The sequence below is a fragment of the Carassius carassius genome, chromosome 42, assembly GCF_963082965.1.
Source record: "Carassius carassius chromosome 42, fCarCar2.1, whole genome shotgun sequence".
NCBI lineage: Eukaryota > Metazoa > Chordata > Actinopteri > Cypriniformes > Cyprinidae > Carassius > Carassius carassius.
The window spans coordinates 13,113,449-13,132,405 of record NC_081796.1 but is presented as its reverse complement, the minus strand read 5'-3'; the positions used below and the strand labels follow the sequence as shown (position 1 = coordinate 13,132,405).

The window sequence follows — 18,957 nt, the reverse complement described above, 5'->3', positions numbered from 1 at the left end:
ACATCTTTACCTGTGTCGGCCACCGTAGCTTCTCGAAGGGAGGGGTGAGCGGGGGACTGTGTCGTTGGTTGAAATTCGCAACCTCACCGCTAGATGCCGCTAAAATCTAAACACTGCACCTTTAATAATAATAACAATAAACACCGCCTTCAAGAACTCATTACCATCTCAAACAAATAAATAATTTATTAATTCATCATAAAATAGATGATGATAATAATAACAAATCCAAACCTTGCCTTTATAAAATTATATATATATATATATATAATTAATAACTTAAAATAATAATATCCTTCTCATTGCAGGTGGTTCCTGTAATGAAGTCTTGAAGCCAAAAAGACATTGTCTCTCTTCTCTCTGCCCAGAATGTGCCAACCTAGTTTTGAATCAACCTGGCCCTTTTCCTTTAGACAAAAGACACTTTGGTGTAGAATGGAGCTCTCCCACACTCTCCAGGAAAACCTGCACAAAGATGCAGCCTCCTACCTGAGTTCAGCTACTGCTGTATCTCTAATGTACAGTGTATTATCAGCTACGACATACAGCAGCCATTTGCTTGTGATTGCTATTGGCTGATATATGAGACTAACAAAACTATCAATCAAAAATATAATACACTTACAGTTTCATATTATTTTATAATGCAGTTCTTAACTTTTAGATACAGTTGAAAGAATTAGTATCTTTCACAAAAATATGTTTATTTGGATATGATCATATTAAGTACTCAAGGCAGTACACAAAGCATTACGTTTTTTCATCTATGCAAACATGATTTAGAAAACATTTTTTAAGTGCTTTAATTCCATTATCACTGTAAGTTTAAGGCAATGTTAAGGCAGTTATTCTTGGCGAATACATGTTACACTTTCATGTAAATTTGATTTTAAATTCAACAATCCCTGATAGTTTTAAATCAGAAATGTAAATGGTTGCTACCGTCGTCGTTTTCATTTCATTTCGGTTACAGTACAGTGGCTGTGCAACAACACTCTGTACCACTCAAGTTTTTCTCCTTGGTTTTATTTGCTCCATCTTGGCACAGCTGTGAGTCAAGTGCTTCCTCTTTGGCTAATGAACTTCGATTAGGAGTCCTGCCTATTGATCTTTTTGAGTCTCTTCATTCTCTCCTGCCGCACTGTTTCTGCTTCCAGAGAGGAAATCTCTGTGAGCCTCTGAACAAAAGAGGCCGAGGCACCCAGGTGTGGATCAGGGTACGACTGGGCTGAAAAACAATTACCGGCCCACAGGCTGGTTAGACAAGAGCACAGTTTGCTTATTCAGGTTTACACAGGTAACTCTCTTCTCACCTCATACAAAAGACTGGGAATTTTAATAATGGCCTACAGTCTGGTGGGAGGTGTGTGTGTTTAAGTGTTAAGTGAGTTAAGAGTGTATTCAACGTTTATGAGCTCATGAAAAACACATGCGCATGTGAAATTCATCAGTGTCTGTGGTCTGAATCTGTAACAAGAGTGAAGTGAAAGATCTCACCTGTTAAACATTGAGCAAACATCTAAATAACACATGCTAGTAGCTTAATTTACCAGCGCCAACTGACAAAAATAACTAAGCTTTCAAAAATAGTCTATTTAAATGAGTTATCATGACAATAAATCAGTTAATTGATGCTAAGTAATAAGCATTTAAACATTAGCTTTAAGCTTAAAGATGAAATGCTCACTTTTCTTGTTAGCACCATCAGAGAAGAGATTGCGTGCTCTATTTTTCATCCTTAATCTGAAATGCAGAGAGTATATTAAATGTGCAATAAACAGAATATGTATAGCCAAATTTAAAAATATAAAAAATCATTGTTACCTGTTTTTATAGTTTTGTGATAAACAGAGTGGTCCATTGACAGATGGAGTGGTGACTGGTAACAGAACTGATGGAAATGAAGCCAGATAATCAGACCTGGAATTGATGTAGCGAAATTTAGCAATTGGATGAAAGAAAATCATAATGCAATATTTCAGCAGTCTTGTTGAAGAACTCACCCGCAAATAAGTGGTCTTGGGTCGCGTGGGCAGAGTTCTTTGCGGTGGGCAAATCTGGTTAGATTGTGAGAGCGGTAAACATGGAACTCCTGAGAGAGTGGATTCATTGGGTTGTGGTTTATCAGAACATCATCTGTTTGGGAAAATAAACACATAACCGAAATTCAGAAATAACAGAACCATCTAACCACGTTAATTATTGCAAAAGCATTATGTGATTAATTTTACTTATACAGTATCTAAAGAGAAGATGCTGATGCTGAAAATATTCATGCATGTTGTGAGCGCCATCTATCGGCTGCCCCACTGAAACTACCAATTACACATTTGTTCCATCTCATCAATTAAAGATGTAACAGTATCACAATCTGAATACACATGGTATCAAGATGCTTTCTTTGCCCCTTTTTTACCATTTGTGTAATAATAACAATACAATGAATGTCTCAGGCATAATTACAATCAAATAAATGGAAAGAGGGATAAATACTGTACCTTCAATGCCATTAGTGATGTAAGTTCCATTTCTCCATCGTTTATCAAATAAGAAATGCCGGCCAGAAACATCACAGTCATACACATTGTTTTGTGAGGTTACGTTTGAGCGGTTTTTGGCTAGAAATGGAAGCAGTGGCCTGTGAAGTTGGAAAGATGCAAACAATGTGGAATAATGGGTCATTTTTAGTGGTTTAATTCATGTTGCCATTACACAGTGTTTGTGTAATGAAATACACCTCTCAACTTTAGTGACTTTTTCAATCTTTGCATAGATTGCTGTGGAAGTCTCTCTATAGATATAACGTTATATACAGAATGTCAGCATTGTTTTATTTTGTTAATGCACTCACCCTTTAGTACTTAAGCTGACACTGTGAGGCTTTAGATCCCTGGAATCTACAATTTCATATTAAACATTAAATGTAAGTTGCATGTTAATAAAACATCTGATACAGTTCATTATCTGGACACGCTTTAGCACTGAACATACAGATAAATGCATCCAGTGAAATTTTGTATCTTGCTGGAGAGACAGTGAAATGTGAATAGGCTACTCACCGCTCGGACTGCATGGGCATTTCTGTGTCTCTGAGAAAACCTTCAGTCTGGCCTCGGCAGACTCTGGAGGGCTGGAGATGGAGTTTGAAGGAAGAGTGTGTCGTGTGTCTGTAATGTCCTGTATTATCATCAGATGAGCTTCAGTTGGCAGTGACATCAGTTTAGGTCTGACGACGCTAGTATGAGGCTTCATCTCCACTTCAGGTGCCAGACAAACTATAATTTCATTTTAGTCCGTTTAAGAAGCTTAACGATAGAATCTATGGCCATTCTTTCATTCCGGTGAATAAAAGTGAAAAACGGACGCTGATAGTCCATTGTGTGGACGTTTCCATAGTTACTGCCAAAACCACGTGACACAACAGTTTAGTGACAGGAGGATATCTCATAGAGATGAGTACTCTTTAATTTTAATTTGCATTTCGAAAATGTAGCATTTGGATATTTTAATTATGGAAAATTGGAAAATTACCCGTGTAACGTTACTATCCAACATAGTACTGACAGAAAGGCAATTAAAACTGTCCGTTTGTGTTATATATTTACAATTATTTGAGTAATGTAAAGGTCATGCTTGTCTATGATTGGATTTTCTTTTTGTCTTTTATTAGTTATTATTCTATTATATTATTTTGTTATTTATGTTATTATTTTTACCCTTTGTTACTGGCTTTATATTGTCTGTTTTGTATATTTCGTTTAAAGCATAAAAAAATCTGATTGAGAAGAGTTTAAATAATAAGTAATAGAGTCGTCATTATATAGATAAGTGGACAGGACAAAAGCAACATTTTATTTGATTTTACTCATACAAACGTAAACGTATACGTGTATATTTATAACATGATCACACGTTGGTTTGAATTAGTTTAATTACTCTTAACAATAGAACGTCTAGATTAATTTGTGAATTTGATGTATCTTTTGTTGTATTTTCTTATGTGTTTACTGTACTGCATAAAACTAATGATATGAATTTTTAAAAAACGTATTAAACGCACCAGAATCGATTTACCAAATAAGAATGTGTAATGACAATGTCAGTCCAAGAGGTGGCGACGTTGTAAAGGCATGTTTTTAATTATTATTTATTTATTATTTATTTGAATACATGAAACTGTACCTTGCAAAATATGATAGGAAAGCAGATATGCCTTGTTTCATTCATGAAGTTATTCATATACCGTGCAGCTGAACAGATATTAAATACATAACCTTACAGCAAACTAAACCTTTAATATATCAGACTTAAGGATGACTGAATCCCATTAACTATTTAGACGTGCATAAAAGGTTCAATTAGCTCATCATATTTTCAGTAAACTTAAGTAAACACAACCATTAAAGTACTGAAGCATCCATTGACACATTCAGTCACTGATATGACATATTTTGAGACATTGAAGCATAAATGCTTTATTGACTTTCTATGGAATACCATGTTCATTGGTTAAAACCTGTTTATAATGTGAGCAAGTGGATTGTTTGGATGCATAATTTATTAGTTTATGTAAAAAAGTCACTAAAACCCCTTACAAACTACTTCCCCTCTAGACTGTCTGATGAATCCTCTCCCAGTCCCAGCAACTTTTTTGCATTTGGTCACTTTCGGACAGTTTTTGGTACATGTGGAAAGCGGTTTATACGTTTTTCTAGGGAGGCTGAAGCAGTTTGGTGCCAGGACAATGACTTCTCCTCGAACATAACAAGACCAGGGAGAGGTTTGTGAACTAAAGGAACCTATATAGCGATCGCACATCAATCGATCTGCTATTGAGAGGGTTAGCCACCATCACCACTATGCCATGTGGTCTAGAAAACATGTCAGACTAAAGAACTGCTGATTTAGACAAACCTCTACAGATGTGCTATTGAGGGTATTCCCGCTGGCCGCAGACGCTTCAGAAACTGATCTGTATCTGAACACAAAGAACTGCAGAGGGCAGGGAAGACAGTGCAGTTCATTACTAGCCATGAGCTATCCAGCATCTCTTGAGAAATATGTCTTAAAAAGCTCAGATCCATTTTTAAAGGACTCAACCATCCCCGTGACCTACTGTTTTCTCTTTTGCCATCTGGTAACAGTGTTCTGGCAAATAACTGTTTTCTTTCTCAAATTTTATTTATATTGCATGGGAACAAACATGCAAAGCCTTCAAAGTTGTACGGTTTTAGGATTCAGTTTGTTTATACTTCAGCTGGTTTCCATATAAATTTATATATTACCCAATGTAATAACACTTTAGAATAGGTAACACCTATTAGTTGCTTATTAGCATGCATATGACTAGAATATTAGCCATGTATTAGTGCTAATGCCTTAATGCACTAATGCCTTATTCCACTTGACCTTATTCTACATCCCTAATCTTACCCAATACCTAAACCTAACAACTACCTTACTAACTATTAATAAGCAGCAAATTAAGAATTTATTGAGAAAAATGTCGTAGTTAATAGTTAACAAGTGTTACCTATTCTAAAGTGTTACCCAAAATGGAATGCACAAAGGCTTTTTAGTGTGTTTTTCTGTATAAAATAATGAAGAGGTTTAAAATGTTTCATTTTCAGATGCTCCTGTCTTTTATTGATTGCTATTTTTCCACTACAATAATATTTTGGGGCTTGTATAACCCATTGTTATCACAAAAACTGCTTTTGCTGTTGGATATTTTACTTGCTTCAAGCAAAGCACAAATGCTATTAAAAAAACAATCTTTATGCATTGATGTAGGCTAATATAAGTATTCGTTGCATTAAAAAAATACAACCACGACTATTTATTAGTCAGTGTTATTACACATCTACTCTGTCTTCCCAAACGTCCACAGCCTGAGTTAGTAGATGTAAATTTCAATCAGGCATCTCGGCCAATCACTCTATGGGGTCCTGTGGAGAGGGGCTGGTTTAAATAGAGCCCGAGCAGCAGCAGCAGCTCTGATGAGGTCGCAGGAGTCTGGCTCTTTCTCGCTTCCAGAGCAGCGGCGCACCGGCAGCTATCGAGCGCATCTGTGCCGGGATACGATAGGTTTCATACGGGCATTACTGACGGGGAGACTCGGCTGTATTTCTCGCCAGTTGTCTTGTTATATTATTTCTTTTATTTGTGATGCTCATATTCTTAAAGCGTTATCTTGACGTTTTTATATATGTGTATATTAGTAGTTGTATGACAGTTGGGGTTAATTGGATGTTCACCCCATAACCTTGAATAGGCGGATAGTTAAAGAATAAATTATATGCTAATGTTAACCGCACAACTGCAAAACTCAGGTTGTTTAGTCATTTAGGTGTAACTGGACATTGTGAAAAGTTCTTCTTTATTTTAAACAACGTCACAAAGTGGCATTAGACATGATGATGAACATTCTCGTGGAGTTTTTCGTGGTCATTCTCAAAATTCTCTGGGCCATCGTGATGGCCGGACTCAAGTGGCTCATACGGCCGAAGGAGAAGAGCGTAGCGGGGCAGGTGTGCTTGATCACCGGGGCGGGCGGCGAACTCGGGCGGCTCTTCGCCAAGGAGTTCGCCCGGCGCCGGGCTACACTGGTGCTGTGGGACATCAACAGCCACAGCAATGAGGAAACTGCCGAGATGGTGCGACAGATCTACAGAGAGCAAGACAACCCGATGACTAAAGAGGGTAAATGTCATGATTTCTTATTTGTTTAACTGAACTAACATGTCTGTCTGTGAACTAATTTTTCTATTTAGACTAGAGTAGCTTTATGTCTTTGTTATTCAATCTAGTTTGGTGTATGTAGTCCTTGAATGATTGATGTATAAATAAGATAAAAGGTAAATATGTGTCAATATAAACATGGGTCATCACTCATAAACTTTATTTTTGTTTAAATGTCCAATAACCGATATCCAGAATCGATCTATATATATATATATATATATATATATATATATATATATATATATATATATATATATAAAGAGAGAGAGACTACTTTTACCCAAGACAAACAAACGCAAGAAAATGTTTTGAATAGTATTATAATATGAAATGATATGTAACATTTTTTTTTAATTATTAAGTATTTATTATTGTTGTTGTTATTGCCATTAAGTTGCTGCACTCCAGTCAAAGTTATTTTTATATTTTATTATCGTAGAATTCTACATGTTTATTGCTTGAGAATGACTGGCTGTAGAAGTTGTGTAATTATTCGAAAGATGTTATTATCATAAGTTTGCTTATGAACACCATTGTTTTATGTTGAACACACAGTAGTGATATTCATCAGAGACCCAACACTAAGTAGATATTGAACAACCGATTATCGGTCTATCTATCTAAATTAGGCCATAGTCTCCTTCCCTGTTGTCACAATTATCTTAGTTAGGCCTATCTATTCATCTATAAAAAATATTTTTGCCAAATGTCTGATGTAAAACAGATTCAAACTCTGAAACAATTAATTATAGTAAAGAAAGAAAGACAGAAAAAAGTTTGACATGCATCTTTCATCAGGCACCATTTACCTGATGAATGTCACATGCCCAAAACGTTTTCAAATTTGGAATCTATACCTGTATGTGGGATTCATCTCTTTTATTATTTTAGATTATGTACTATTTTTTTCTACACAACTGCTTATATGATTTTTCAGGAGTTGCAGTGGTTTTCTATTCATTTCATTTATTTCAACTCAATGAAAGTCTTATCAAATTAAGCTTAATGTGCACAGGAACGTTTTGTGATTTTCTACCTCTCAGATGATCTGTGTTTTTCCCAAAGGAGCTGTTGGTGGTGTGGAAGAGGTCCCTCCGTTCCAGCCGCAGGTGTATACGTATGTGGTTGATGTGGGCAAGAGGGAAAGCGTGTACTCCACAGCAGAGAAAGTGCGCAGGGAGGTCGGTGAAGTGGACTTGTTGATCAACAATGCTGGTGTTGTGTCCGGCCACCACATGCTGGAGTGCCCCGATGAGTTGATCGAGAGAACCATGGTGGTGAACTGTCATGCACACTTCTGGGTGAGTCTCATTTAACTGTGTAACTACTTAACTGTATACAGCAATATTTGATCTAATGGTGTAACCAGTCAATGTGTATCATAAAGGAAGTGTACAGCTATTTTTAAGTGGGAAACACAGTGGAATGCCCTCTTTTAGTGCTATATCACATGATGACACTGTCTGTGCGCCCATCTGTTCAGCACATACTCATTTCTCTGCACTGGTATTTGCACTTGGGCCAAATTGGAAAGCAAACCTCTTTTGCTCCATGCATGTTCATAATAAGCTAGAGTGAAGTTTGAAATTTTGACTTTATACTCTAAAAGAGCCATGTTTATTCTTTCAAAAATCAATTACATCAGTCACTTTGAAGCTCAGTCGTTTAATCCGCCTGGTGTCGTTGAGTGCATACAAATGTGTCTGTTGTCGGAGATGGGCCACCCCTTAAAACACTCCTATAAGTGTTGCATATTCCTCATGTAATCACTCCAGTCTCATCTGTCTGGCCCTTTCTTTCCTTTCTGTTATCCATTTGTTTTCATTCATTCCTTTGTTTGTGGCAGCCAGTATTAATATTTACGGCTCAGTCTGGATGTTCTGCTGAAGTAGACCTCCACAGGCTGTGAGATTATGAGGATCTGGCGTGGGTTCAGTAAGAATATCAGAGCTGATCTGGGATCAGATTACCCTCCCTGACTTTATCAATTCAGTCGCTGTGAGTTATAACCTCAGAACTGATCTTCAAGCCATACCTCCACTCTGAGAGGTTTTATTAACATGCCCCCTGTCGTTTCAACATAGTCCTCTCCAGAGCTCGTTGATCTGCGGATATAAACAAGCTCTGAGCAAGAGAACTCCAGCAGGGGATTTTGGTAAGATCACCAGGAACAATCTGCTCTGCTTTGGTTTGTTAATTTAAAGCCCATTGAAGAGCACATCCTGCCTGAGGAAGTAACATTTGGATGAGTCCATTCTCACTTGGCCTTACTAATTAACCTCTTGCCAGTAAATGCGCAATAGGCCTCTCTGTAGTTTGCATTGTCTTAGTGAAAACACCTTGTGGAGCGATCTGTAATGGGACAGTGCATTTAAAATCATGCCGCTAAAGTCACATTGAGGTGGAGTGTGGATGTTTTTTTTTTCTTGCACACGTGTCTGTTGGGGATTTTTATATTTTTTAATGATTATCAAGACAGGATGGTTAATGTTTTATTGGAGATGGGAGGGTTGACATAATCCCAGACTGCCTAGAAAATAAATATATTAATAAATCTTGTTGGGCTTTTTACTCCTTATAAATGCTTTTTGTAGTCCTTAGGGTAAGATATTGCATTACGACCTTTTAATGAAGCAAGAAAATGCTTGGCCACAAACTGAGCTTAAGTGTACACCATGTTCTTTGCTATCTATATTTTCCTTGTTTTATTTGGAATGTGTTCAGTGTAAGCCGAAGTGGTGCTGTAGCAGATGCACTTGTTAAGAGTTAGGATTCTCATTAAGGTTTTGGTTGTGTTTGCCCAAGCTTTATGCAGGGTTGGGGTTTAAGATGAAAGATGAAAGCAGAGCTTAATCATTAAGGACAGGAAAGGAATACCAAGTGGAGGATGTGGTCATTAAAGCCACAAGCCAGCTGAATAGAAATGCACCAACACTGCTTTCCCTCTGTCTTTACACAAACTTGTTCTCTTAATTGGTTGCTGCTTACATGTGGTTTGTAAAACTGCAATATTTCCTTTTTTTCTCTTTTGTCTTCCCATTTATGATTGATTGTGTTTGCATGTTTGTACAGAAATGATTTTAAATATGCATGCTTAATGTGGTGTTTAGCTCTGTCACTTATGCTAGGGACTTTTTATTTTTATCATCCCTCTTAGATGATGGCCCTGGTGGTCAGTGTTTTTTGAGCTTGGTTGGCCAAACTTAAAGTAAAATGTTTTATGTATATATATTTTTTTTAACCAAAGATTTGTGGCTTTTTTTTATTCCATCTGTATTTGATATTATAAAAATACTACAACATGCGTAATATATCCTGGCCACATGTCACAATATAGGCAAGGACATTGTGATTAAGCCATTTCATGGGGTCTTTAATCTCTCCATGACATGCTAAAACAGCATACAGGTGCATCCATTTCTTTTCAATACTGGATGGAGTATAAATTGCAAAAGCTGTTGTATTTTTGCTTTGATGCATTTCAGATATTTGTTTATTCCATTAATCGTATGGTATTTTTCCAGATTAAAGCTACTACATTCCAAATAGTTTTAATTTCTTTAAGTTTTTCTTTTCTCTGGCCACAGTGAAGTCTCTTAAGCCTGTCTTCAAAACAGGTCCATGTCGTCTCCTTAAAGAGTCTCAAACATGACCTGGCAGCCAGTTCAGCGCCCTAATTTCAACAGTCCACTGTGTTTCGAAACTCTTAAGGCAGAAAGGGTAAACTCCAGATGGACATCATCTTTTTGTTGGATAGCATGGTGGGAATGCAACAAAACTGGGGGAGCCAACAGGAAGTGAGGCCGTTATCTCAGAGCGGAGGCTGAGGCCCTCTGCTCTTTCCATACTTACAGCTGCATTTGAGTCCCAGGACCAGTGAGTTCTCTGCTAAGTCAGAGTGGCACTGTGGCGAACTGATTGGTACTTGAAGGAAAAAGTTTAAGGTATGCAAATTATCAAATTTAGTGCCTAGTTAGATTGAGAGCTGAATGGAAAAAGCTTCTCTCTTTCTCTGTGATGCTGACCCCATAATAGGCGATATGTGAGCAGCATATTCCACACCTGGGCACAGTGGTGTCCGTGAAAGCCTCTTAGTTGCTAAGTGAGCATGGCTGAAGCAAAAGACTCTGAAGAAAAAGGGCTGTCCCTAGAGAAAAGCATCAAGGGAAAGAGAGTCTTGTACACGAGCTTGCTGGTAATGGGGAGCTGCTGCCTGACCCACTTATGTGACAATTGCTTTCTTGTCTAGGGATCAGCTTGACAAGATGCCAAATGACAGGAGCCAAGTTCTCCAGCCTGCATTCCTACTAGACCAGGAGAAAGGGAGCAGCCAGGCAGAAGGGTCTTACTTGAGTAATTTTAGATGGTCTTGCTCAAGGCCAATACACCTGTACTTGCTATTTGACTTGGGGCTGATTATATTTGCAGAGCTACCGGCCAACAAGACTGACCGATGGTTTGATTTGGCTTATTTTTTTTGTTAGGTTAAACTGCTTCAGAGTTCATTTTGATTCCATAGATCCCGTCCCCAATTTTAATGAGACATTGGCAATACAGTAACAGCATATCAATTAGCCCCCACTTCATTTTCTCTGTGCATTCAGAGTTTGAGTGTTGAACATCAGTCTGGCCAATGTTTTGCTACATTTCTTAGGTCGGTCCACTTTCTTTTAATTAACGGCCATCTGTGCTTTTTTTTGTGACAGTATTTGTGCATATTCCTACTGGTCAAACATTAGCACTAATCCAGGCTGACACAGCAGCTGTGAAGAGCTTTGTGAGGACGATGCACTTGAGCTTGTATCAATTAGAGAGCACAACAGGCATAGAACCACTGCAAGGGCCAAGGAAGCTCTCTGCTGTTGGAAGTTAATTTAGCGTAAACTCAGGCGCTGAGAAGCAATTACGGAAGCTATGAATTAAGACATGAACTTCTGTTCAGTTTCACACATTTTGTGTCTGAGAGGTCAGCAAAGCCATGCCCACATCAGTTGCAGCCCCCTCATTCCAGAGCAGATTGGTTTCTTTTTATTTTATTTTATTTTTTACAAATAATCTCAGCCATTTCTGATCATTTGTGAAAGTTTAGAGGTTATGGTTTGATAGACCAATGGTCAAGGGCCTGAGCTGGTAATGTTGCATTTGATTTGGTCAAGCTCAGTTACTTGACCAAAATCAAACCCAACATTACCAGCTTAGCTTCTTGACCAAATGCTGGGTTTGATTTTGGTCAAGTAGTGTAGCTGGGCAGGTAATGTCGGATTGATAACCAGCCCAGTTACATGACCAAAATTAACATTACCTGCTGAGCAAGTTCGCCAGTCAAACTCAACATTAGTTAAGAAGATAGACTAAAAATATTGGGTTTAATTGGTAACACAGTTGATTACCAGACCAGTTACTTGGCCAAAATCAAACCCAACGTTACCAGGAAGTATTTGCTAATACAAAGTAAATGTAGATTGAATATATGGTATGACTTATATGGTGTCCTTGTCCAACGACTCATTGTAATGCCTTCCCATGTTAATACATGTCTCTGGTTCTCTACATCACAGTTTCATTGATGTCTTTGATTACAGAATCAGAAAGAGCTTTATTGCCAAGTAATAAAGTTACACCGAGCTAGTTAAAATTACACCGAGCTAGTTAAATGGCTTCAAGTTATGCAGCAAGAGCAAGTATTTCTCCACTTTATACAAGAATATACCTACTGTGATTGCCTAAATGTAAGGCACGAGTGCAGCTTCAAACTGGTCTGATTCTGTCAAAACTACATGTAAAGATGGCTGACAGAGGTTTGAAATGCACACAAAACCGTGCAAGATAGTAGCATTCTCAAGCGTGGCCAAGGTATGTTTGTAAGTGGTGATATCATTGAAGACCTCTGGAACGGGCTGTGCTGTTTTTGGCTTACAAGTTTTTTGTTTGTTTTTTATCATAGCATGTTTCGTGCTCCTTGTAGAATTGACTATAAAGCCACAGGCAGCTCTGAGGGGCTTGTACAACAAGTCTTGTCTAAGAAAGCAGTAAATGGATGACGCTCATGTTTTCATCATTATTGTGTCCACCCCCTCACTTCCCCTGGGTCTGAATAGAATGGAATTTTTTATTTTTTGTCCAGCCAGGATCAGGCATAAGTGGACGACGACACTGACTCATTGCATGAAAGAAACCCTCAATAACAGGCAGGCAGCTGAAAAAAGTTAACAAATCTAGTCCAGTGGTGTTCAGATAGTACAAACTACAAGTTGTGCTATTTTTTTACATTTTAAACCTAAAAAAATAAAAATAAAACTGTAATTTCCTTTTAATTCAAGTCATTTCAAGCTTAATTTAATTTGTTGTTTTCAGTATGGCTTACAAAGCTAAAAGATTTACAAGTTGGTTTACAAGTTCAACTCCTTGACTCCGTGATTACCACGTTGGTTACACTTGCATTTTAGTTTCTTTGTTACAATTTCAGAAGTCTTAAAAATAATTTTTCAGGTGAACTATTCTTTGAATTGTTCCAATGCTAATGCTTTATCCAGGCTAAAAAGGTGGAGTTTGTTTCCCGTCTTTGTTGACCTACAGCAGTTGTTGTGGTCTTTAGCCATATTGTGGTGACAGTGGTGAGTGAGTATGCCGCTCAGGCTTTGTGCGCTTGATACTGAGATGCTACTCTTGGGACCAACCTGTTGTGGGAAAAGAGGAAACCACAGACAAACCACTTGTTGTGAACTTGCAAGTGGTCTTTTCACCATTTTAATAAGCCATTTCAGACAAATACAAAACAACCCCCAAGGTCTAGAGCGACATTTCATCCATTAGGGTAGTTTGCTTTTCATCCAAGTTAAACCTCCATGTCAGAAAGGAAAACTTTTCGAAAACCAGTACTACCAAAACAAACTGAGCTGTACATAAATGAATCTCCTAAGTGCATGTGGAAAGCAAGCTCCCTGTAAATGGCCTTTAAGACTGCAATGGAATTGTTTCTAAACTCCCCCAGCAGGATAAGGGAGATGAGTGTTTAGTCTCAGTGAATTATTAGTTGGGGAGGAGGAAAAGAAAAAGACTGATCAAAGTGCTTTGGCAGAGACGAGCAGCAACAGCAAAATAACTCTTTGCCCCCCCACCCACCCCTTTTCTCTTCCAGACCACCAAGGCATTTCTTCCCAAGATGCTAGAGATGAACCATGGCCACATTGTGACAGTTGCCAGTTCACTGGGCCTTTTCAGCACAGCTGGTGTGGAGGTTAGTACATTGCATCCATCACATAAATCTATTGGCAGACTGAAAAAGAGAGCGTGTTTGGAGTCTCAGCATGTTGGCTCACAATGGCATGGAAATTCGGCGCGGCGCACAGCACGCCTAGTATTCCACGCCAATTAAGGAGCACGCTAACACCAAAAGATGCTCAGTGGTTTCACTGGGCCTACCTGCCGCAGAGACAAATTTCCCATGATGCACTGGGGTTTCACACATTCTGTGAATAACATACACTTATATAAACTCCAATATGTACAGTACATACCCATGTAGCTGTACTTTTTGAAATCAGACAAGTTTTTGAACTACCAGTTGATTGATAGATCGGCCATTAAAGAGAAAAACAGACTGGTTTAACAGATTAAAAGTATCTTTTTTTTCTCTTTTTTCTTTTATTTTTAGGCAATTCCAGCACCTAAAACGTTAGTTTTAATCTGTTAAACCAGCTTGTGTATTTGAGGGAACTCTTGAAGTTTGGAGTCTAGTACATGTACAATCCTCTTCTTTCACTGCTGCCCAAACTGGTGTCATTTTTCCCAGCAGCCTTTTGGGGAAACGATACCTTTTTTGTTTTGTTAGCTGTACATGCACGTCTATTTTACAAGCCTTCCTCTTTACATTCACATCAAAGGGTCTCAGAAGCCCTGTCACACTGTCTGACCTATTATGTTCCCTTGAATGTGACTTTGTGGTTTGCATTATTGGAGTGACTTAAGCCGCCATGAGCCCCTTTATTCCAGAGTGTTTATCTACACGCATCTGTGTTTGCCCACTCCATTTTGAAGATCCCATCCACCGCAAACCACATCAAAACCCTCCCGCTCCGCTCTACCTATACTCCATACACCACAGAAGAATGCTAATGAAATTGTAGATCCCAGCGCTCCCGCGCTATTACAGGAAAACCGCCTCGGGAAGCTTCACTAAACTCCATTTCCTCTCGGTTTCAGGATTACTGCGCTAGCAAGTTCGGTGCCATCGGCTTCCACGAGTCCCTGAGTCATGAAATCAAGGCTTCGGAGAAGGATGGTATCAAGATGACGCTGGTGTGTCCTTACTTGGTGGACACGGGCATGTTCCGAGGATGCAGAATAAGGTAAAAGAAAGGAGTCGTCCAAATGTCACGATTCGGTTTCAGATGGCCACTAAAAGAGTGAACAACACAATGCGTATCTAGTTCGAGTAGACATTGCTTAACAACATTCAGGGTAGCTTTGATTGTAGCCTCTCATGTCACTGACAGCTTGGGTTTTCATGCACACAATAGGGGCTTCCACTTAAATAGAAGGTGCATACTGGATCTGTTTCCACTCAGTAATGACTTGCGAAGCACTTTGGGCTGACTTTATTAAACACAGACTACTCCTAATCATTATGTTTTCTCCTTCTCTCCCTTCCTTTCTTTCACCTGGGTGGGTCAGGAAAGAGATCGAGCCATTTCTTCCTCCATTGAGACCGGAGTTCTGTGTGAAACAGTCCATGAGGGCCATCCTGACAGACCAGCCCATGATCTGCACGCCTCGCATTGTATACATGGTCAACTTTATGAAAAGGTGAGTTTGAGTAGTCCTAAAATTGGACTTTGAAATGCCTCCAGAATGCCAGAGCAATCAGAAGTAATGTTCTCCTATTGGTTTTGGCTTTTGCAGCATTTTGCCCTTCGAAGCAATTGTGTGCATGTACCGGTTCCTGGGTGCAGATAAGTGCATGTACCCCTTCCTGGCTCAGAGGAAAGAGGCGATGAACAACAACGAGGCCAAGAACGGGATCTAGAGGGCACTGTTTCTAACCCACAAGGGTACATTTCTAACCCGCATGAGGAGAAGACCACTGAGAGGGCAGAAGGAAGTGAAAAAACTGTGTTTAGACTGGTGCACTTGCATTTGGCAAATGCAAAGGTTTACCATATTGTTCCTCTGGAACAAAGAAAGCTGTGTACTACACTAAGGATTTATTTGTTGATATGTTTTGTCTTTTTTTAAGGGTTGTTTAATGAAACCATCCATCTATATACTGTGTCAATAGTTTTGAAGTCATACATGTAATTAACTATTTACGTAATGTAGTCACCAGCATTATCTAGCGTCTTTGTGAAACTATACAGTATGTTACTGTATGAACAGTAAATTCTTGTCACATTTTTTTTTTGTTTGTGTGTAGACATGCACTGTACTTACTTTCCTCTACACTGCCGACATTATCTACACAGTTCAGTGCAGCACCATGCCACTCCATTTCCCAATCTGATCCATTTAAAGGCAGCGGCATTAGATCATGTGTCCGAAAGGGTCCAGCTGTGAACCATGTGATGTTTTAGATGAAATTTTTAGCATCGTTTCCCCCACATTTCTCTTTGTTGATGTCATGAGAAGTACAAGTGGGTAAAATGCTGGTCTGTTTCCAGGTGCTGGTGGGAAGGGAGTCATTTTTTCTTTTTTTACTGTATAATCTACAGAGGATTATGATATATGTAAATGTATGAGTTGGTCAATCAGAAGAGATGGCCTGGTTTTCTTCTGTCACTGAACGTTAAATTTAGTTTTACTTGGCACATTTTGAACTTGTGAATTAACTGAAAAAAATATTTCATTTGTTTTGTTCTTTTTCATAATGGATTCCTCGTGCAGTTTTTACAATGAGTCATTCACATTTCAAATTCATGTAATTACCAGTTTCAGTCAGTAACACACGTTTTCATTACAATTTTTATGTACACACAGACATTCATTCATTAATTGTTTTTCCTTTTTGTGTATTCAAACCTGGACCACTGAAATGTTTTCGCAGACGTATATTTAGGCAAAAAAGGACAGCACACATGAGTTTAAACTACATTCCAATAGGCGCCCTTCACCGACTGATGAGCCTAAAATCTCTACCTCTTCATTTTTTTTTTCATTCGTTAACAGTATGACATAAATACTCTTTTTGTAACTTTCCTAAAGAGTGCTCTATAGAGGAGCACACAAAATGGTTCCAATGTTTAGTGTCTCTACCTAACTTAAATTAATAAAATGATTTAGATTATTTGTCGGTTTTTGTGTACAAGTCATAATCTCAATGTCTTTTCATAAGCCTGACTCTCAGCAAGAAACTTGGCAGAGAGTCATGGTTTTAGAATTTGCCAACTTTTCAAGTAAATATATTTCTAAATGCATCCCTATATGACTTCCACAGGAGCGAGTGACATGACTTGCTGGAAGTGAAAGCTGGAAGGGGAAATACACTTAGAGTACTCACAGACGGCAGTGTTATTGTCCATCACACAGCAAATGGGAGGGATTTTGGAGGAGTAAGCACTAGAATTGACTCGGATGTTCCATTCAAGTCAAAATGCCTATTATCTGTAGTTGTGAAAGGGATTGTGAAGTGAGTTTACTTAAAGGGGAACTGCATCAAAGAAAGAAAGAAAGGCCTGTCCTCAATTGCTAAACATATGAATGACCATGGCCCTTACTTACTGAACAGCTCAACAACAGCTTGAGAGTGTTTCACAAGAGATGAATCTGCTCATAGTAATAACTTTCAAAATTAAAAGGTGAGGAAAGTCCCAAAAACAGTGAATTGCATGGGAGTTATTTTTTCCAAATATTACAGATCTATTACATGTTGAGTGGGTGTAGACTGAGTGAAAAAGGGTGTGCCATTCTAAACACCATTGGGCCTCATTTATAAAATGTTCCATAGAAACGATCCTACAGGTGATATTACAAACATTTCTCAAATGTGCGTACGTGTGATTCAGAGAATGAACGTATGCAGTGCGTACCCCTCAGTTTCAACAACATCCGAGCCAAGAATTGAATGCTGGATGGATTTTAGTGTAATTTTTAGTGTAGTGTGTGGATTTTTAAAATTTATTTAATTAATTCATTTTTTTTTTTTTTATAAATCTTACCAACCCCACATTTAGAGCCAAATATGCATATTAGAATGATTTCTGAAAGATGTGACACTGAAGACTGGAGTAATGATGCTAAAAAATTGCAGCTTTTGCAGTCACACAATATTACAGAATTTTTGATTGAGCCGTAGTGAACAGAAGAGATTATAAGAATTTATAATTTTGAGGAATTGTATTAAAACCAGTTTGGGTCATTTTGACCTGCAAAACTATTAACAACTAAAATTTCAATCACTTAGACTACTAAACCAGGAAATGTTTTCATTTCAGAAGCCTCATCATAGGTCAGTCATTCACAAACCCATAGCAAGAGGCACTGCAGACATACAGCTCTTTGGGCAGCCAATTGTTTATCTTAAAGCAACTGACTTCAGTAGCCAGGAGTAGAGATGTTTGAGTCTGATTAATTGGCCTGATGGTCCATACCAAGAGATTAGAGTTAATACAGAGACATTGAAATATTTACAATTCAAAACCTGCAACTACAGTAATCATCAAGATAGGTTCAGTCTACTGAAGCAACTCCCCACTAAGAAAATAATTAAGCTTCACAGTGCCAGAAATTCACAGCTTTGAAAACACAAGATGAAATGTTTCCTTTGCACATCCAACTGGATTTCTCTTCCCTTTCGCTCAGCAGAGTAACATAACCACTAATTTAGCTTTAAAAGGTCGATAAAATTTCATTCTGGTGGAAAAATCAATTAACTTTGTTGCCCTACGGGCCAAAGCAATTCTCATTGGCGATGATTTTTAGTAGCTTTCCACGCCATAACATTTGAAGGATGATATTTAACCTTATTCACAATTTCACATTTCAGGGATATCTGCACATAAAACTATTAATAATGTGCTAAATGATTATTGGTCCGTGAATATATTTAACAAGTAGGAGAAAGAGGTCATTTACAAGGGCAGGCAACAACAGTCAATCCATCAGCCTTCATAATGAGTTCCTCCTTCCCCAATCCGATGTTTTTTTTATTAAATTAAAAACAGCTACCTGTAATTGGTAGTAATAATTACAAAAGCCATCTCATTGATGTATGATCTGTTT

At 38.2% G+C, this 18,957-nt stretch overlaps 2 protein-coding genes across 3 annotated transcripts; one reads left to right on the top strand and one right to left on the bottom strand.

Moving 5' to 3' along the window:
• Nucleotides 1-713: 713 nt before the first annotated feature.
• Nucleotides 714-3,394, bottom strand: LOC132124013 (uncharacterized). Of its 2 annotated transcripts, none has more exons than XM_059534737.1 (7): nt 3,060-3,394; nt 2,852-2,897; nt 2,499-2,638; nt 2,004-2,136; nt 1,837-1,920; nt 1,688-1,746; nt 714-1,254 (listed from the first exon to the last, which is right to left on the bottom strand). In XM_059534737.1, exons 1-7 carry the CDS (start codon nt 3,250-3,252, stop codon nt 1,124-1,126), a joined length of 786 nt encoding a protein of 261 aa, XP_059390720.1. In that variant the 5' UTR covers nt 3,253-3,394; the 3' UTR covers nt 714-1,123. The 2 variants fall into 2 exon arrangements, with proteins under 2 accessions (XP_059390720.1, XP_059390719.1); XM_059534736.1 differs by having other exon boundaries at nt 714-1,228.
• A 2,579-nt stretch (nt 3,395-5,973) lies between these two features.
• On the top strand, nt 5,974-17,023 carry LOC132123787 (retinol dehydrogenase 10-A). The gene is made up of 6 exons (XM_059534426.1): nt 5,974-6,702; nt 7,810-8,045; nt 13,883-13,981; nt 14,947-15,092; nt 15,418-15,549; nt 15,646-17,023. Exons 1-6 carry the CDS (start codon nt 6,414-6,416, stop codon nt 15,767-15,769), a joined length of 1,026 nt encoding a protein of 341 aa, XP_059390409.1. The 5' UTR covers nt 5,974-6,413; the 3' UTR covers nt 15,770-17,023.
• Nucleotides 17,024-18,957: the final 1,934 nt, after the last annotated feature.